The 21,936-nt window shown below is 39.7% G+C and overlaps 1 protein-coding gene across 3 annotated transcripts in view; it reads right to left on the bottom strand.

Moving 5' to 3' along the window:
• Positions 1 to 21,679, bottom strand: part of LOC134338168 (grainyhead-like protein 3 homolog) — an 88,599-nt gene extending 66,920 nt beyond the window's left edge. For 2 of the 3 annotated variants that reach the window (XM_063033779.1, XM_063033780.1), the window contains exon 1: positions 21,525 to 21,679. In XM_063033779.1, coding sequence (XP_062889849.1) covers positions 21,525 to 21,541 — 17 coding nt within the window. In that variant the 5' untranslated portion in view covers positions 21,542 to 21,679. Of the gene's footprint in view, positions 1 to 21,105; positions 21,111 to 21,524 lie in introns of those variants that run through there. The other variant, XM_063033781.1, reaches the window with a different exon arrangement.
• Positions 21,680 to 21,936: the final 257 nt, after the last annotated feature.

Raw genomic sequence — 21,936 nt, 5'->3', positions numbered from 1 at the left:
GTCCATGAGCCAGTCCTCATCAGGATATCAGAGGTGGAGAGGATCAACAACATTATAAATTCTTCTGTGTTATCATTTCAGAGGATTGCCCTTGGGTCCAGCACGAAGTGCCATTGCAAAGAAAGCACGGCAGCGTATCTACTTTCTTAGAAGTTTGCAAAGATTTGGTGTGTCATCTAAAATTTTGACAAACTACTATTGATGTGCGATGAAGAGTATTTTGACTGGTTGCACCACAGTCTGGTGTGGAAACACCAATGTCCTTGTATGGAAAGCCTACAAAAAGTAATAGACAGCCCAGTCCTTCACGGGTAAAGGCCTCCCCACCATTCAGCACATCTACATGAAACATTGTCACAGGAAAGCAGCATCCTTCATTAAGGTCCCCCACCATCTAGGCCATGCTCTCTTCTCACTGCTGCCACCAGAAAGAAGGTACAGAAGCATTAGGACCCACACCACCAGGTACAGGAAGAGTTATTTCCCCTCAACCATCAGGCTCTTGACCCAGCAAGGATAACGTCACTCAATTTCACTCACCTCATCACTGAACTGTTCTCACAGCCTATGGACTCACCTTCTGGGACTCCATCTCATGCTCTTGCTATTTATGCTTATTTATTAATTGTTATTATCATTATTTTCTTTTTTCCCTTTCTTTTTGTGTTTGCAGATTAGTTGCCATCCCTCCTGTTGTGCAGTCTTTCATTGATTCTACTGTGTTTCTTGTATTTACTGTGATTGCCCACATGAGAATGAAACTCGAGGTTGAATGTGGTGACATATATGTTATTCTATAATAAATTTACTTTGAACTTCGTAATTTGAACTCTGGGGATTGAGGCATGAAAAGGGACTGCTGATAATTGGATGCTGGGGATGATGAAATTTAGGCAATATCTGAGGATGGTGATGAAATGGTCATATATGGCATCTGAAAAAGCATGCAATGAATTTTACAACCTGAGTGAGGTCAATGGAAATTTTATGGCATTGTATTCAAATCTCCAGATCTATTGGCACTAATCTTCATGACTATCAAACGCTTCTACCTACAGACTTTGTTAGTTTAGCCTCATCTTCCCTTGTTCATGGAACAGTTTCCTACCGAGATCTCCAATAAAACAGCAGAAAATCCTATATGAAGAGTTCCTCCCCTTGGTGTTGTGCCCAGGTCAAAGTCCCTCAAATCAGAATGGCCACCAAAGTGAATTTCAGCCAAAGTATAAGAAATGTGGCCAAGTGGTTAGGGCGTTCATCTAGTGATCTGAAGGTCACTAGTTTGAGCCTCAGCTGTGGCAGCATGTTTGTGTCCTTGAACAAGGCACTTAACCACACATTACGAGTGGCCCCCCCACACAGACTTCCAATCTGCACCTTGTAAGGCATGAAAATGCCCAACTCAGGCCTCTCAAGGTCTGAGTCGATATTCTCTCCCTTAAGAAATGCAGTTATTCTTGGTGATTAAAAATGAGGCACGTAGCCACTCAGCTCTGCCTCCTATTGGCCACCTTCTGCAATTACGTCTGAGTAGGGAGCACAAGTTTGCATGCTACCTGTTTTGAAAGCACCAGTCCTGGGCTAATTGTGCATCACAGTCCCCATATTCACTTACAAAGTCGTTCTGACTTTGCACCCTCTTATTTGTTCTTATAGCTATGTGTTCCTTATTTTCCAGGAGCAGAGACATCCAATGTCTCTTTCAATGTTCGGCAGGGTACTCCCACAGGAATCTAACATTTTAATGAAATTCCAACATTGCGTAATAAGTCCTGAAACCATTGCACAATTTTTACATTTTGGAACTGTTTGGAGGGAAGGCTCGTTAATTTCCTAAAGCGTTAGTCATGAGCGAAACCTGACAAATCCAGACATGTTGTTGCTATGGGCGGTTCGAAACTACAAACTCTTTCTATCCCTGAACTGTTATATGTTATAGTGGGCAGCACACCCATGCTTCTGTTCTTGGAGAATCCCTGTACAAAGGGTGACAGAGAGTGCTAATCACACAATTATACATTCAGTCTAAAAGATCTAAGTCTCTGTTTATTCTTCATTCAGCCTTTCTCCCAACTATTAACTTTCTACTCTTTCACCTTTCTGTATAATTAGTTTCAACATGAATAAGTAATAGTCATTTGTCTCAACTATTCCCGATCGTAAGATCCATCATTCTCAGAGTAAAATATTCCTGAAGGACTATCTCATAAAATGCTGCATTTTGCTAACTCAGAGTACTTGAAAAGAGCAATATGAAAATTCTGATGTGTGCCTGCAAAACATAAGCCAAAGTGAAAATCAAAAACTGCATATGCTGGAAATCTGATAAGGGCCCTTTGTCCTCAAACATTAGTTCCGCTTCCCTGTCCACAGGTTCTGTCTGACCTTCCATATCCCACGTGGTTTGTGCATTCGGAAGCCACTTAATTAGGTACACCTGTACACCGGCTTGTTAATGCAAATATCTAATCAGCCAATCATATGGCAGCAATTCATTGCATAAAACCATGCAAATGTGGTCAAGAGGTTCAGCTGTCGTTCAGACTAAATGTCAGAATGGGGAAGAAATGTGTCGACTAAGTGGCTTTGACTGTGGATTGATTGTTGGTGCCATACAGGGTGGTTTGAGTATCTCAGAAACTGCTGACCTCCTGGGATTTTCAGGCACAACGGTCTACAGAGAATGGTGCGAAAGGAAAAGAATCCATGAGCAGCAGTTCTCTGGGTGAAAGTGTCTTGTTAATGAGAGAGGTCAGAGGAGAATGGCCAAACTGGTTCAAGCTGACAGGAAAGTGACTGTAACTCAAATAAGCATGCAGTGGTTACAACAGCGGTGTGCAGACGTGTATCTCTGAATACACAACACATCGAACCTCGAAGTGGATGGGCTACAGCAGCAGAAGACCATGAACATACACTCAGTGGCCAGTTTATTAGGTATAAAAGGTACCGAATAAAATGATCACTGAGTGTACTTATTACATAAGCTACTGTGTGGATTCTCGAAAAGACCTTGAATTGATATTGACCTCATGAAAGCTGGAGACTATGCTGTGAGCAGCCAATGCTCAACACAGACAACATGAGGAAAGGGTTATCACTGAATATGCTTTATGATCCAAATATCACATTAACCGGTCTGGTACAATAAGAAAATCAACGCACTGGATCGTAAACAAGAGAAAATCGGCAGATGCTGGTCCTTCCAACATTTTGTGTGCGCTGCACTGGATTGTAAAGTCACTTCTATAGCCCCGGCTAATAACCAGCCAGTCTACTGTGGATAAATACATCCCATGCCTGCAGAGCAATGGGCAGAGATCGTTTAATGCTACCAGACATCTTATGGACTCGTTTGGTCATGCTGCCTGTGCAGTTTGTCAATGGAGAGTGATTACAAGAAGTTTTGGGGAAAAAGAGTTAAGAATACAAATAATTTTTTTTGAATGTGATACAAATATAAATATATACAGTAGGATGTAGAATCCTGATTCATACTCAAGTTCAGAAGGTGGCTGTAATACACCTAAAGCTCTTTGTCAATGCTATAACACCTCAGAAGAAGAAGGAGAGGAAAGAAAACGCAATAACTGTGCAATTGATCATTCACAACCATTCACACATTTGGAAGAAAGCGGGTTGAATGAGGAACGATAAACATGAGAAAGTCCGCAGATACTGAAAATCCAAAGCAACACCCACAAAGCGCTGGAGGAACTCGGCAGGTCAGGCAGCATCTACGGAGAGGAATAAACAGTCGACGTTTTAAGCCAAGACCTTTCTTCAGGACTGAGAAGGAAGGGGGAAGACAGCAGAATAAAATGGTGGGGGTTGCGGGCAGTAAGGGAAGGGGGATAGCTAGAAGGTGATAGATGAAGCCAGGTAGGCGAGAAAGGAGGTTGAATGTACTTTTCAAAAAGGTTTTTATTTGTACTGGTCTCAAATTGTATCATTGCATGAGAATAATTATTAGTCTTTTAATTCTAGCTCTATTTGCAGAAATTTGTTCAGTTTTTCATTGGGGAAAAAGAGAAATATTATCAGTAAACATAAGGGTATTTGTGTTCAGTCACTTCATTTGAATTCCAGATCATATCAGTTATAACTTGAAAGGCAATCACACAACTTCTGTCATCCATTAAAACACTGGAAACATACTGTATAAATCCAAGTCTGTGCTGAATAGTCTGCCACAAAGCTGCTAAGATCTCCAGGGCTGCTATTATAATTTTTCCCTGGGACTGACAGAAACATTACTCAGTATATAAATTAGATATTATATTGACCAAATTTCCTATTTATATGCCGTGGTCCTTTGTTATATCGTAACTCATTTTGCTATGGTACCTTTCTGAGTTACAAACTGATATACAGTACTGTGCAAAAGTTTTAGGCACATAAATATAAAGCTAGGGTGCCTAAGACTCTTGCAGAGTACTGTATTTGTCAATGTGGAGCGGAGAGCGAGTCCGTAAACCTGGCGGGAGCAAAGGATGTTGGAATGTGAGGGAGGGTCATTGCAGGAGGGGTGTGGGACAGGTGGGCAGAGAAAGGTGGGGGGGTGGTGCAGGTGCTAACATACCCAGCCCTGAGACCCCAGGCAAGCTCATATGATTCCTAACAATAGGTTTGCTGATCATCACAGAATGTCTCTCTGGTGCTTCCCTCTCCCTTCCCCTTTCCCCAAACGTAATTCCCTTCTCCCTGCCCCCTTCCCACTCTCAGTCCACAATAGAGACCCGTACAGATGCTTGCACAAGACTTTTGCACAGTACTGTATATATGAGAATGGTTTGATTTAAGAATATTGGTGAAAGCGTGTTAGACTTGGTATTCCAGGTCAGATATTTAATTCCAGCGGGATTTCGAGAGAAGAGTGAGGTAAGGTGAGTACAAAGAGGCAGATGAATTCCTCTATCTGTTGCGTGCATCTCTGTAAAATGTTACATCTTCACTATGGAGGATCTGAAAACCATGGCATTTCATAGCATGTCTGAAGAACGCCAATGAGCCAGTGATGTTAATCCAGAGATTTGATTTCGAGTCAGTTTGATTATTAGCTATAGATTGTGATGTTATGTCCTTCACTAACAGGTGCTGGAATTAATTAAATCCAATCATCTGTAATATCTCCATTGGGCAGGGGCACAGAATTCTTAAGTCCCACCCCACCAGGTTCAGGAACCCTACAACCATCAGGCTCCTGAACCGCTGCGGATAATTTCGTTCTCCGCTACTCCGAAATGATACTGCGACCTACTGACTCACTTTCAAACACTCTTTACAGCTCATGTTCTCATTATTAGTTTTTATTAGCACAGTTTGCCTTCCTTTGCACATTGGCTGTTTGTCAGTCTTGCTCTGTTTATGTGCAGTTTTTCGTAAATTCTGTTTTATTTCATTTTACCTAAAAATGCCTGCAAGTACACGAATGCCAAGGTGGTACAGAGTAACGTATATACTTTGATAATATATTTACAGTACTTTCAACTTTGAGCTTGGACATTGCTATTCTATTCTTATCACAGCCTCAGAATACAAGCACGTCCCTTTAGAACAGAGATGAGAAATTTCTTTAGCCAGAGGGTGGTGAATCTGTGGAATTCATTGCCACAGATGGCTGTGAAGGTCAAGTCATTGGGTATACTTAAAATTGAATTTGATAGGCTCTTGATTAGTAATGGTGTCAAAGATTACGGGGAGAAGAGAATGTGGGTTTTGAGGAATAATAAATCAGCCATGATGGAATGGTGGAGTAGACTCAATGGGCCAAATGGCCTAATTCTGCTCCTATGGCTTATGGATTTATGGTCGTAGTAGTCTACCGAGTCCATCAGGAGCGGGAACTTTGCTCACATCCTGATATCCCCTCATTGTTTGACAGTTGAAAAAATCACAACTGTTTATAATGTGGGAGCATGACCCATAGCCAAGAATCTGAAGAGAACACCCATTTCCTCCTCATTGCAGTGGGTAATGGGAATTGTACATTCACCAACCCAAGGAAACATTAAGAGTCGATCCCCACAAGGAAAAAAGAAGATGGGTGAGTTCAATATCCTGATTGTCCGACAAACGCTATTTTGACTGCATAGCTAAAGTTATTTTGTCTGTCCTGACAATGTTATTGGATTCTAATGAATCTCTGGTGCCAAACCACATTCCGATTGTAATTGTTTCCTACAACCAGTCTGATATAGAAGTGCATCTATACATAAAAATGCTGGCCGTGTAAAGATTCCACAAAAGCTGCTCCTGGGTGTATCAATGTTTAAAAATAAGTGATATGGAAAACACACTGAAAACCACGAAAGGTAAAGTTTTCTTCCCTGTGCCTTGTTCGGTGCATCGGGCCATTTCTTTACCGTTTGCATGTTTTACGAGGCCGAGTTGCTAGCTCGACGCACATCCCAGCACGGATGGAAAGCATGCAAGGAGCCGGTCCTTTTCGAAGCAGGGACCTCTTGTTCCAAGGTTCGGGTGCAGATACCACTACACCTCCGGCACAGACACTGAAACCTATACAGACCATTAAATAATGTAACATGGCAAATAATTATCTCAAAGTTGGTGTTACTCATCATATAGTTCACAGAGTTCTTGAATTACAATGTGTCATAATAGCCAAATAATTTCGTAAAACATCACAGGTTCAATAATGAAGTAATAACCGAGTACAACTTGTTGCTAACATTGAGTGAAATGTCAGACCTATTTTATATTAAATGGTCAAATATGATATATGCATTTTCCTCCTACCAATGTACACTCTGATTGCTTGAGGGAGTATGCAATCAAAGTCTAATATATGGAATGAATACTTATAAACACAATCCTTTAATTTCTTTATAAGATGGGCTACGAGAAAGCGCAAGTCTAACTTTATGCATGTGAAAGAAGTTTGAGGATCAGAAAAAGATTCTTAGCTTCTACAAGCCTGTCCTATTTGACTGATTTCCAGCCAACTCCCTGTGTTTTCAGCTTATCCTTCAGTCTCCTTTCTCTCTCCTGAGATATGTAGTTGTGCCCTGAACCCATCTATTTATTATACAATTGCTTCACTTTTAAAAGACATCACCTAGTAAATTAAAGCACAAGCCATTTACCTTTTGTGAAAATTAATTCCACACTTGTCACTTTTAACTTCTGAACTTGCATCTTCAGATATTTGGATTTCTTAAGGCAATAAATGATTGCTTTCGTTTACTTTGTCCTTCTCTTAGATAATGTTTAAAATATGATTTTTCCCATTGCCAAATTATTATCCGAGAAATCACTTATATTCTTCCCTTGTGACTTTAAATTCCTGGTGTTGATCATTTTTGTTGGTTGGAGAGTGGAAATGATTTCTGTCATAGCATGAAGAATCTGATGAAGCTTTTGCAATTAAAACAATTTTTAAGATGTTTAAATTTAACAGAAAATATTTACTCTGCAGGTCAGGGTGCAATTGAGTTAATGCTGCCGGTCAGAGACCCTGGTCAGAACTAGAAACAGTCACTTTATACCTCACTTGCCAATTTCTGACAGAAAATCTTCAACCTAAGTAATAACTCTGGTTCTTTTTCACCAGATGGTACTGAATGTACTGAGTTATTTACAACGTTTCCCATCTTTATTTCAGCAAATGCAGTTTTTAACTTCCAATTTCCTTTGATAGGTATTCCCTTTGTTTGCTAATAAACACATTAGCCTAACTGTTGTTTTCAGTAATGTTGCATAAGGCTACGTTTTCCATTTACCTGCAGATTGTAAACCAACTATAACACCGAGGTATTAAGCAAAGAGAAAGTGAATCATGAAAGTCAGCAAAATTCACGCAATTCTGAAGTCATTTCGAAAGAATGGAGAAATCACACTTAGCATCAAGGGTGGACTGTGGTCTTAAAATATCGTTAAAATAAATTACAGTGAAATATGGATATTATGATAAATTAATCATTGGTATAAATTAAAATGTGCAGGAAAGTGTAATCAATATTGAGATGAAATCTCAAATGATTGAGATTTTAATTCTTATGTGTTATACTCTGCTCTAAACTAACATCAGTTTCAATAAAATCAGGGTCTGCAATACCATTTTAAAAAGAGTTGTACTCTGATAACACTGAGTATCTAACTATCTTGAAATGTTATTAGAAACATAGAAAACCTACAGCACAATACAGGCCCTTCGGCCCTCAAAGCTGTGCTGAACATGTCCTTACCTCAGAAATTACTTGGTTACTGAAGGACCCCTTTACATATTGTGGGGTATGTAAGAAACCTTGAATTCTCATGTGTGTTGCGGGGGAAAAAATCCATCTTACAGTGAACTACTTATATTCCAGCAATGCTTAGTGATATGATTACTACAATAATGCTAAAGAGGCATTTAGACAGATACAGGGAATTGAGGGATACAGGCAGATGTGCAGTTTCAGTTAGTATCACGATCGGCACAGACATTGTAGGTTGAAGGGCCGTTTCAATGTTGCAACATTCTACGTTCTATTATGTTTCAAAAACATTAAGGACATTCTGAGTTTATGAAAGCTGCCCTATAAAAGTATTCTTTTTTTTTTAGAATGTTTTCTGATTGTTATTTGGTGTTCAGCCTGCTCATATTGTACAATCTAATATAGAAGAATTTGTAACGTGAAAGGTAAAGGTCTGAGATATCCAGCAGTAGCTCGACATTTAATTTGCCTCAGAGTGCGACAGAAAAAGCCGACAGGCAGAAGTTCCGATATGTTGACCTTTCTCATTTCCTCCTACTTTATATTTGACTGAGCTCTAGTGATACAAATGTTGAGAGAATATATATAACAGGAATACAGAACAGTCCAACATGGTACAAGTCCTTCAGCCCACGATATTGTGCTGATTTTTTAACCTACTCCAAGATCAATCTCACCCTTCCCTTTCACAAAGCCCTCCATCTTGCTTTCATCCATGTGTCTGCCTAACAGTCTCTTGAATGACCTAAATGTACCTACCTCTACCATCACCCCTGGTGGTATATTTGCGAATTTATGTCATTACTAGAATGTACTCTGACCTAATATCCAGGAATGGGAAGAGCTAGAGAGTCACTTAGATGAAATATCTCAATCCCAGAGGAAACGTTTGAAACTTTCAATCAGCTGACACAAACATTTAACAAATGTAGTAAAGCTCTCTGTCACCTGAGTCATTCTGAGGACTCCAGTGCATTCTCAGTTCTCCTGTCTTCATCACTTCTACTCTGATTTCACCGCCCTCCACTCTGATACATCTGAAATATTTTATTTTTTCCTAAAAACACATTTTACAATGCACAACAATGACGAGAGTGACTTTGGAAGATCTGACCCGGTGTTGACAAACTTTCATCAGAACTGGAACATGTAAAAGATGCCCTTCCCCTAAAGTTGACCCAGCTTTCAAACATAATGGTTTCACTTCTAGCTGATGCTTTCATGTTCTTCCTTCCAAATCAGCTTACACATGATAAAAAGTTACAGTTTGAAAACAGGCAATTTTTGTTGCAAAAACCCAGATTACAGCAGATGTTAAGCTGAGTTTCCCCTTATCCTCATCCTCCACACTACCATTTCCACATTAGCAGATAATTCTGCAGAAGCTGGAAATCTTGAGGAACACACATAAGGCAGAGCCTATGGAGAGGAATAAGTGGTTACCTTTTCGGGCCGATTCCTGATGAAGTCCAAAACATGGACTGTTCATTCCTCTCCATAGGTATTACCTGACCTGCTGAGTTCCTCCAGCACTTTGTGTGTGTTCCTGTTTATTTAATCTATTGTCTGCAACGTTATATTTATGCCCCCATGGTCCAGTCTCACAAGTGGAAACAGTTTCTCCAGATCCATTGTTTCAAATCCTTTCTTTACTTTTGAAAAGCTTTGTCAGGTCCTTCTTCTTCAGAGTAGAGAGCTCGTTTTTTCCAGAATCACTGCAATCTCTTTATTCCCATAATGTTCAATACTTGAGCTTTTTTTAAGAATGAAACTTGGAAAGAATTGCAAAAGGTTTCAACAGTTAAGAGATGTCCGAATAAGTACATGGATCGGAGGGTAATGGTGGCCTGTGGTCCAGGAGCTGGTCGATTGAACTAGTCAGAATAAGAGTTCAGCATGGCCTAGGTGATTTGAAAGGTCTGTTTCTGTACTGTAGTGCTCTATGACTCTAAACATACATTAATTTTGGGTTTTTTTCAGATTTAGACTACAAATCATAGATGCTTCACTGAACAGTTGGTACCAAATTGTCACACAATTTTGCTTTCCTTTCTGATTCGCTCACACGACAGTATAATTTGGAAAGGAGCTCTGAGTAGAAAATGTGTTAAGACTTATCAGTATGATATGACAGTAAATTATAAGTAAATACAGTTTATCGGGCTTTCATAATGGAAAGTCATTACTGCATATTGGATCCAAATATTGTTCTACAGGCAGGTAGAATGACAACTGCTTATTTGATATATATTTCGTGGATCCAGATTCTTTCCTTTCTTCCACACAACCAGCTATATCCAGATCTTTCATTTGTCATATTTATTGCATGTACCTTTTGTTAGCCCAGTTGGAGGGATCATGAGTCTCCAATTTATCTGCTACAGTTGAATATCTTTGAATATGAATCCAATCTCTCTAACAATACCATACTCCAAATGTGGCTCTCACTGACAGTGCTGTAATAATGTGTGAAACGAAGGGTTCTAGCCCGAAACATCGACCCATCTTTTCCACAGATGCTGCCCGGCCTGCTGAATTCCTCCAGCGTGTTGTGAGTGTTGCTTTGACCCCAGCATCTGCAGATTATTTTGTGTTAACGTCATCTTTAATTTGCTGGACCATATATAGAACTACAGTTTGCTCAAACTTGACTTGTTGTGGAAAATCTGTTTTCTTGAAGTCTCGCTGTTCAGCTTTGAAGGAGGTAAAGGACCAGATATTATGAATCCCTCGCGCACCCCCAACCTGTGTATCAGATTGCGAGCCCGTCCTGAGACCCAGCACAACAAAAGCCGAGTTGTTGGCGGGCTCGTTCATTAAAAAAGCTGGCAGGACTCTTGGTAACGCGATTCTGCTACATGCTCACTGTTGTACTAACAAGGGAGTAAGAATGTTTCGAAGGAGAGACTTGATACAGAGCAATATCTTCAGGCAAAAGCACTATGAAATACAACAGCTGTAACCAGCAAGAAGGTTGGCAATAAAGCAGTAATTTTAATAACTGATAATGTTCCCAATGTACAATCATAATCTTTAATTATTGTTTTTAACACATCTGTATCTGTCTCAGAACTTACAATTGCCTCGAGTCAAAATAAACTCTGACCTCAAAAACCAGGAGCAAACAGGTGCCCTCTCATTCATGTTACTCGGGACAACCTATTTGTGATGTTTTGTGTAAAGGGTCTTCACTTTACAGCAGTTAAGGATTATTTTAATGTCTAAGTGAGAGCCCAGCTTTGCAGATATGGGCAGTGTTACTTTTTCTGAATCAGAATCTTCACTTTCCCAACACCCATTTAATAAGGAAGAAAATTGCATGCATAAAAATTTGCCTCCGGCAACACTGTGTTCTGCTGTCGAAACCGCCAAATGACAACAGAGTACTTTAAGTTTGTTTAATTCTAATGGTGGGCTTGGTCTGACAACGTGACAAGTTATCTGTGATCACTTTGACTTACGATATCATAACAGAAACTAAGAGTTTTATTGACAATAGAAAGCCTTTCCTAACCTGCTCCCTTCAACTCACGCAATCAAGTTTAAGTGCATTACAACACAAGGGAGTTGCTTTAAAAGAAAGGCATATTTTTATGCCGTTTTCATTGTCACAATTTTTAAACTAGGCAAATGCTGCAGCAATATTCACATGATACTGTACCTTTCTTTTTCTGCTCATTGGTTTCTGAAAGGAAGGAGTAAGAAAAGAATGCGTGTGTTAAGTATATCAGTTTTGGAAATAAAAACCTGCTGCTATAACATTACCTCCAAGAGGACCACAACCTTGTTGTTGGGTTTGGAAGCTTCTGTGCCTCAATGACCCGGAGACCTATGTTGGCTGGCGTCAGGGCTTTATGCTTTGACTCTTGGTAGGGTCACCCATGCCAAACAGGTCAAAGGGTAGAGGCCAGACTCAGAGTGGTCCACTGATCCTGCAGGTTCAAGGGTTCAGCTCAGGGCTAACAACCCTGACTGGTAAAGCAAAACTGTTACAGGAGCAGCAATGAAGAACCCTTCTACATCTTAGTCTGATGATATTCCTGAGTCTCCAGCCGGGACTTGTATGACTGACAGTAGTGAAAACCAAGAGGATGCTATTGACATGACGAACACCATCAGAGATGAAGGACATTCAGGGCTGCCCTAAATGCCAGCAGCATAATGGGCAGTAAGTAAGCTATAACATAAATTGTATCTGTGTCCTTTATAAGAAATACTCTCCCTCTGTTTCATTTTAACAACAGTCATTATACTTCAAACATCATTCAGGCTCTTTGGATCATTTTGAACTGAAGACACTTTATAAAAGTAACCTCTTTCTTCATTTCTACTTCTATACCCTGAAGTTGCTGTCCAATATTAACATATGAACATACAAATAAGGAGAAGGAATGGGCCATTCAGTCCTTCAAACTTGTTTCATCATTGAATAAGGTAAATTCTGATCCAATTGTAATTTCAAACCTGCATTCTTGTTGCCCCACAGTAACTTTTCACCCCTTAGCAAGGATCTCAGAAATATTCAAAGACTTTTCTCCAACAGCCTTTTGAGGACAGGAGTTTAAAAAAAAAGACCTTCTGAGAGAAGAGGCTTCATCTTATCTCAATGTTAAATAGTTGACCCCTTATTTTTAACCAACAATCTCTAGTTGTAGGATTTTCATATCATATGCCCTCATAGGTATTCTGCCCTCATCCTCCATGCTGAGACCCCACTAGATCTTATATGTTTGAATCAACTCTCCTGTACACCAGCAAGTGAGCTTATCTCCTGCTACCTTTCCTCATAAACAATCTACCCATTCCATGTAGCAATCTAGTGAATTTCCTCTGAAATGTTTCCAACACATTTATTTTTTTCTCAGTAGGAGACTAATATAATTATTCAGGTATTCTGTCTCTTATGTACCATCTAAGTGAAACATAATTGCCCTACTTTTCTGTTCAGTTCCCCAGCAATAGACAATTACATTCTGTCAGCTTTCCTAATTACTTACTGTATTTGCACTCTTCTCTCATGCAATTCATGCAATTGGACACCCGGATATCCTTCTGCATCTTAAACATCCACAATATCTCATCATTTAGATCAGATACTTCTTGTTCACAGTACTGTGCCAAAGTCTTAAGCACCCTAGATTTTTTAATACGGTTTCAGTTGGTCTGGTCTCCACAGAGCCCTGATCTCAACATTATCGAGGCTGTCTGGGATTCTGTCCAAGAGAGAGAAGCAAGCAAGACAACCCATGTCTGCAGAAGGCCTGTGGCAAGTTCTCCAAGATGCTTGAAACAACCAACCAGCTGATTTTCTTACAGAACTGCAAGACAGTGTATTTATGATAATTTATAGAGTTTTAAAGGCAAAGGGTGATCACACTAAATATTGAATTGATTTCGGTTTTTTTACTGTTAATTGCTCTCTATAGTATTTTTTGATATTTAGAAACTTTATATTTCATTTTTTTGAAAATTTCTTCATTTTAAAGAATTTTTTACATGTGCCCAAGACTTTTGCACATAGTCTACGTTACCTGCCAAAACAGACAACTCCACATCTTCCCATATTCCCATATCATTCGATATGTGATATCTCCACATCATTCCCATATGTGAGTGCCAGAGCTTTGCTCAATCAATTAACCATCATATAAGTATTATTGCAAAAAAAGCACAACAGCGCCTCCACTTCCTCAGGCATCTGCGGAGGTTCAGCATGTCATCGAAAACCTTGACAAGCTTCTAGAGACGTGTAATAGAAAGTGTATTGACTGGCTGCATTACAGCCTGGTATGGGTACACCAATGCTTTTGAGTGAAAAATCCTACAATTGGATTTGGTAGTGGATTTGGCCCAGTACATCACAGGTAAAACCCTCCAACCATTGAGTACATCTACACGAAACGCTGTAGTAGAAAAGCAGCATCCATCATCAAAAATCGTCACCACCCAGGCTATGCTCTTTTCTCGCTGCTGTGGAAGGTGGAAGGTCTCAGGACTCGTACCACCAGGTTCAAGAACAGTTACTACCCCTCAACCATCAGGCTCTTGAACAAAAGGAGGTAGCTATACTCATTTAAGGACTCTTTTATCTTGTTATTTCCTGCTCGTTATTCATTGCTATTTGTTTATATCTGCATTTGTCCAGTTTGTTTACAGTTTATAGTTTCTGATGCTTACTGTTTACAGTTACTGTTCTATGAATTTGGTAAGAATGGCCATAAAAAAAGGAAACGAATCTCAGGGGTTGTGTGTAGTGACATGTATGTATTCTGGTAATAAATTTTATTTCAAACTTTATTTCAATGCAGCCTTCTTATATCCTTGCCATAATTTACATTCCCACCTATCTTTATGCCACCAGTAAACTTAACAACTTTACCCTTGGTCAAATCATTTAAATAAGTTTAATAAATTTGATGCCACAGGACCGGTCCTTGTGGCATATCACTCATTACATCTTGACAACCAGAAAAAAAGACACTTTTATGTCAACTCTCTATTTCCTGTTAATCAGCCAGACATTTTGGTGCATAGTTCCCTGAAGGTGGAATCTCATGTGAATAGATTGGTGAAGAAAGCTTTTGGTATGCTGGCCTTTATAAATCAGAGCATTGAGTATAGAAGTTGGGATGTAATGTTGAAATTGTACAAGGCATTGGTGAGGCCAAATTTGGAGTATTGTGTACAGTTTTGGTCACCGAATTATAGGAAAGATGTCAACAAAATAGACAGAGTACAGAGAACATTTACTAGAATGTTACCTGGGTTTCATCACCTAAGTTACAGAGAAAGGCTGAACAAGTTGGGTCTTTTTTCTTTGGAACGTAGAAGGTTGAGGGGGGACAATAGAGGTATTTAAAATTATGAGGGCAAGATAGATAGATATCATAGATATGATAGAGTTGACGTGGATAGGCTTTTTCCATTGATGGGGAGATTCAAACAAGAGGGCATGAGTTGAGAGTTAAAGGGCAAAAGTTTAGGGGTAACATGAGGGGGAACTTCTTTACTCAGAGAGTGGTAGCTGTGTGGAACGAGCTTCCAGCAGAAGTGGTTGAGGCAGGTTCAATGTTGTCGTTTAAAGTTAAATTAGAAAGCTATATGGACAGAAAAGGAATGAAGGTTTATGGGCTGAGTTCAGGTCGGTGGGACTAGATAAGAGTAAGAGTTCGGCACTGACTAGAAGGGCCGAGATGGCCTGTTTCTGTGCTGTAATTGTTATGTGGTTATATGGTTATTTTGTCTATATCAATGTGTAATCCTGCACACCATGAGCTTTTATACCAGAAATAACACTTGATGCAGTACCTTATCAAGTTCCTTCTGGAAATCTAACTAATGGTCATCTAACCATCTCCCTTTCATCTGCAGTCCATGTTACCTCTTCAAAGAATTCCAATAAATTGTTCAGACCTAACTTCCCGTTCATGAAACCATGGTGAATTTGTTCACCTGTATTTTTCTGAGCTCTTATTAAAGATCTTTAATAACAGCTTCTAACACTTTCCCTATGACAGACATCAAGCTAGCTAGTCTGTAGTTTCTTGCTTTCTGTCTCTGTCCGCTTTTGAATAAGGAAGTTACATTTTCCATTCTTGTGGGACGGTCCTAAGTCAAGATTTTGGAAAATTAAAACCAATGCGTCACCCGCGTCACCAGTTCCATGTTTTAAGACCCCAGGGTGATACCAGAAGACGTTTCAGCTAGAAATTTGAACAACCTGCCCAGGATCACTGTGCTGGTGATAGTTATTTTCTTGAGTTCCTCCTTCTAATCCAGTTCCTATTTAAAGCCTGAGTTAAAACGGGATTGGGGTGGGGGAACTATCAGTTTAATTAGTCTGCTATCTTCCTCTTTTCCAATTTAATTCCCCAGACTCGTTTTTTGTAAGACCAACTCCATTCATTTTTAAATATCTAAATGAATTCTCACTGTTCGCTTTTATATTTCTGACTGGCTTTATTTCATGCTTCAATTTCTCCTTGCTTATGAATCTTTTGGTCATTAATTGCTGTTCTTTATTTCCCATTCAATCTCCTTATCATGCATGTCCACAGTTATAGGGTAAAGCTATTATCAAGTCCTGCAGCAGAATCTTTTAGGCTTCAAAATCCCCTGGGCTAAGCAGAGTGCCATAGCAGACAGCATAGATTGAGTAAGGTGATGTGAAAGTTCCTCCTAGTGTCTGCTCATTTTTCTTCATTGTGACGTTTCACTAACTATTCATTCTGAATCTGTGAGACCAGAAACGATGGCACCAGCATTAAATTGGCATTAATAGATCCCACCATTTTCATTATTCCCAGTAATGGGACAACATGGTTAGCACAACGATTTACAGTGCCATCGATTCCGGTTCAATTCCTGCTGCTGTCTGTAAGGAGTTTGTACTTTCTCCCCGTGACCGCGTGGGTTTCCTCCGGGTGCTCCGGTTTCCTCCCACAGTCCAAAGATGTACCGGTCTGTAGGTTAACTTGTCATTGTAAATTGTCCCGTGATTAGGCTAGGGTTAAACAGGGGTTGCTGGGCAGCGTGGCTCGATAAAAATAAAATAAAATTTTGATTCAATAAAAATTTAAAATATAGATATATACCAGATGAATTTTTGTAGAATCTGAGTCCAGCTAAAAGCTAATTGCTAATGAAAGCTTTCATGTGTGACATTCTTTAATGTTCTTTGACCAGGCTCAGCTGTTGACTTTCAGCTCCAATGTATCATCAAACTTCCACCAACGTGTTCTCAGGGCTCCACAAGGTGGGTGTTCAGATTAATCTGGAAATGATGCAAACATCTCCTTCCTCAAGATAAAAGGCCCTGATCATCAAATTTGGGAGGAGTCGCAGGTTAAAAAAAACACTAATGGAAATCCTAAGGATCAAGTAGTACTATAATTATGTGACTGACAATGTCCAGCCACTTGTACACACGTGGAGTAGGATCCTGTTTGTAACTACAGGTCTTTATTTATTTAGCGATTCAGCACAAATCAGGCCCTTCCATTCCTTCAAGCCATCACCGCCCCAGCAACTCTACAACCCCAATTAACCCTAACCTAATGACCGATTAACCTACTGGGAATGTCTTTGGACGGTAGGAGGGAACTACAGCACCTGGGGAAAATGCAAGCTCCCACGGGGAGGATGTACAGAGACTCCTTACAGAACAGTGCCAGAATTGAACTCTGAACTCCAGAATGCCCCTGGCTGTAATCGCATCATGCTAACCACCCCGTTACCGTGGTGCCCTCAGCTAGTTTGAGCTACAAAGTCCAAGTTCAAGCATTATGCTCTCTGGGTTTCTCCTACCTGAGTCCTTGGAAAAGATTATAATATTTAAGAGAAGTTTGGATAAGTGCATGGATGAGAGGGTCATGGAGGGCTATTGTGCAGGAGCAAGTCAATGGGATAAAGCAAGATAACAGTTGTGCATAGACTACATAGGTCAAAGAGCCAGCCTCTGCGCTGTAGTGCTCTATGTCGCTATAACTCCATAATTACTTAATAACGTCATTGGTGGTTGTCCAAAATTTCATCACCTATCCTTTTATCCTTGTGGACCACTAGTTTCATCAAAAATATTCACTTTGCATGATGAAGAAATCGTCAGTTAAATATTGGTCATTTAAAGAAAAAGTTAGAGTCAGTTTTGAAGTGCACTGATACTTAAGCAAAATAAGCTAACACTGATTCTCAAACTAAATTAAAGTACACAATATTATGGCTTTTTTGAGAATCATACCCCATCATTTCTCCTTAATGACAAGGCACATTTCTGTGAAATGGATCACAAATGGCTCTCAGCACTGTGTATCTGATATTAAGTAGTGATGTATGTTTTCTGCTCTGCAAGCTGTACCTGTAAAATATTTCCCCTAACTCCCCCAATTTATTACTAGACAGATTTTTACTTGCTCCTTTGCATTTACAATAATGAGTCTGGGACTAACTTAAAGAGCAGAATGGTTATATTCTGTCCACAGTGAGGCAATTAAGTGATTAACATGCAACAGATGGCACAATACAACCCCCAAAAGAAAATTCACAATCCTGTACCATTGGCAGCTCAGATTAGTAAGGGGTGAAAAGATAGCTTCTGCTTTTATACAAAATTGCACTTACATAAATAGGCAAACTCTTGGAGTTCAGGCTGATCTATCCAGAATATATACTTAAAGAAAAAAAATATTAAATGCTGTCTCAAAAAAACTCTGCTGACCTCAGAAAACATCAGAGAGGAAGACAGTAGTCCAAATTATAGATGAAGCATCACCATTTGAATCCCATTGACTAAATCCTACTTTTAAAGTTAGTTTCTGTTCCCTTTTTACTCTTTATTTATTGAACATTCAACTCTGTTCCTCTGTGTATTAGTTTTTAAATCTTCACTTTTAATTGCTGAGGAACTCGGCATTTGACTGATCATGTTAATCATATTGTTGCATATACATATATATATATATACATATATATATATAGTCCTCATTTATCTAAACAAGAATGAGCATGGGAATCAGGCCAGCTCTGCTGCTCGTGAACGGTGGATCAGTCCCCAGGCACTGCGTGACCTATTCCTTTCTTGTGAGGTCCATGCCTCTTGAGATGAGAATGTTCCTGCCTGAAATCCGCTGAAGCTCATGTCAACCGAGGGGTGGAATGAACAGAATTTCGTGCCTCTCACCGTTTGCCATTACTATTGAACCTTGGCATTGTGCTGTTGGCCGTAAATTCACCTCCCTCACTGCAAAGTCAAACATTCTAAACCTTCAGTTAAGTTCCTTGCAAATCAAATTAATAAATAAAAAGCGTCCTAGGGCTAAGATTCAGAATTATTCCCTGTTGAAGTTTGAAGGTAGTTGTGATTTGGTAGACACTGATAACAAAAGTTAACATAATTCAGGCAAGAGATGAAGAAATGGAAACTGAACAATATGGTGTCAAAAATACATACTGCAGCAATGTCCTGTAATATACATTAACTAATTTTAAAAACTTTTTTTAGTATTCACATTGGTGATGAGAGAAAGTGACAAAGTTCACGAATCCCCATCTCACAAAATGATTGGGCATACTTGCTCACAATATTCTCCAATATAGAAGCCAGAGGCAACATCTCTGATGGACTCTGGTTATTTAACACACACCTTCATTCTTTTTAGTGTCACTCCCAGGCAGAATGATGGAGGAGGTCTAATACATTAAAAGTAATGTTTTGCCAAAAGACACAAAACATTGCTGTTCGAACATTCAGTGCCAACTAAAACAAACGCCTTTAAGACACACTGGACTGTCAGCAACGGACATTTGCTTTGATCAACGGTGTCTCAATGACAGCTTTAGTCTGTGTCCCCTGCTATTTTCCCATCACTGAATACCAACCCCAAACCGGTGGAAATACAAACAAAATGAGCAGATTCGTAATTGCTCTGGAATTTTAAAATTGATCTTTAATAAGCATTCACCGGATGTTGGTCACTCCACTTTAAATCAGGAATTGCGTTTAGAAAGGTTATGGATCTTGACAGTTCATCTTTCACTTCAGTGGCTTCTGCCTATTCTTGAACATGTACTATATATTTAAGTGGGTGTATTTTTTTTAAGTTAATAGGCTCAGCTAAGCTTGCTAGTTTTTACTTGTCTACATGGTACTACGTAATAAAATAAAATCACCCAGATTAGGGAGGAGACTTCAGTCCTGCCTAGAATATGTGTCAATAAATAACACCATTTCTAAACTACTTGCATCATATCACATTACACTTCTGTAACACGCAGGCAAACTTAAACAGAGGCAAATGGGAGTAGCTTCAATAGGCATCCTGGCTAGCATTGGCATGTTGGGCCGAAGGGCCTACTTCAGTGCTACGTTACACTATGACTCTATGGGATCCATTGCAATTAAATGTAGGTTTTGTGTTGGTTGAGCAGCATGAGAGATAAATGTTTGTTATGTTTGCCAGCTGCTCAATATTATAGCCATTGCATCCATATCTTGTCCAGCAATCTCTAAATAGCAGCTTGGGATCCGAAGAAGTAGTCAGAATGGGGTGACTTCCCTGCGTTGTACCCAGGCTGTTGTCCTTATAGGGCTGTGAACCTGACTAATAAAGGTCCGGGGAGAAAAAGAGACTTGACTGTGGAAATAGAGCTTGGTTCAATGAATGTAAAGAATGGGCATTCATAAGTGCTTCTAAGCCCACAAGGGAACAATCAAAATAACGGCGACGCTGGAGACTGCAGATGCTGGAATCTGGAGCATTCACAGTCTGCTTGCAGAACTGAGGGGTCAGGCAGCATCTGTGTGTTGGGGAGGGGGGCAGAAACAGGAATATTTTGAGTCAAAGTGCTTCAAGATGACCACAACCTTGTCCTATGCTGGTTGGAGTCGAGGCTTTATGCTTTGGCTTTTGGCCGGGTCACCCATGCCAAACAGGTCAAAGGGCAGAGGCCAGACTAAGAGTGGTCCACCAGCCCTCCAGGTTTGAGGGTTCAGCTCAGGATTACCAACTCTGACTGGCGAAATAAAATTGTTACAGAAACGGTAATTAAGAATCCTTCTACATTTGAATGCAATGGTGGTCCTGAGTCTCCATCTGGGACTTGCATGAGAACCGAGGTACTGACATGATGAAGGAAGCCCTGAACACTGGCAGGGATGGAGGACATTTATTAATGCTAGTGGCATAACAGGCAGTAAGTAAGTAAATTAGTCAAACCATGCGTCAGGATTGAGAGCGACAAGGAGAGTGTCCAGTAAATAAAAACAGTGGTCTTCCAGTTTCAAAGTGAATTTAAGTATATGATAATCAAATTCAGTTTATGAGTGAATCTATCACTGGACAGTGAAATGGATCACATAGCATAATTAAAAAATTAAGTCAGAACTTACCTAACTCGCCCATCATATTTCCTTTTTGATGTTTCAATTCTAATTACTAACCATTGCTAAGATAAAACTCAACAATTGCTGAAACCATGGTTACAGGATGCTCTGATGCCATCACGTGGCCAGAATTAAGAGTTAATTATACAGCCCGGGCAAGGGAAGACGCTGATCCCCTGGAGAGCAAACGAGCAGTGGAAACCTCCACTAATGTTCAATTCTTCCTCACTGAATAGCCAAAAGTACACAGCAAAAATAAAAGGAAAACAGACACTTGTCTCAGAAACCACATTGGTCCTGTCAGTAAGCACAGCAACATAATAACATGGTTTAATCTGGTCTGTGATTTGACTATTCCAAGTTAGGAGTTATAGATTAAAATAAAGTTATAACAACTATAGCGACTAGCCAGAAGATTCACTTACCCAAGCTCTTTGGACATAGTCTGCCTCTTCACACTAACCTTCACAAGGGATATATTTTTACAACAGCTGCTCTTTCTCTCTCAGGACAAAAACATCCAGGTGGTTTTGTGTGATATTTCAAGTTAAAAGCAAACCACATCAATGATAGATCTGTATTTATTTCCCTTAAGGTTCACTGCAGGAATTTTGCTGACAGGTAGGTTCTCCTGCCTTGATTCTGATTGGCTTCCCCAGATACAGGTACGCCTGCAGGTGAGTCAGACAGGTGTACAATAACAGGTGCAATATCTTAACCCTTTACCTACCGGATTCTTGGAAAATTAAATTTCCTAAATTTTTAACTTATGTGTGTATACAGAAAGAAGAAACTTTATATTGGACATCTCACGTTATTCTAAGATACTCATGGTCA

The sequence above is a fragment of the Mobula hypostoma genome, chromosome 26 (assembly GCF_963921235.1).
Source record: "Mobula hypostoma chromosome 26, sMobHyp1.1, whole genome shotgun sequence".
In the NCBI taxonomy this organism is placed as follows: Eukaryota; Metazoa; Chordata; class Chondrichthyes; order Myliobatiformes; family Myliobatidae; genus Mobula; species Mobula hypostoma.
This window is presented reverse-complemented; position numbering and strand designations above follow the sequence as displayed.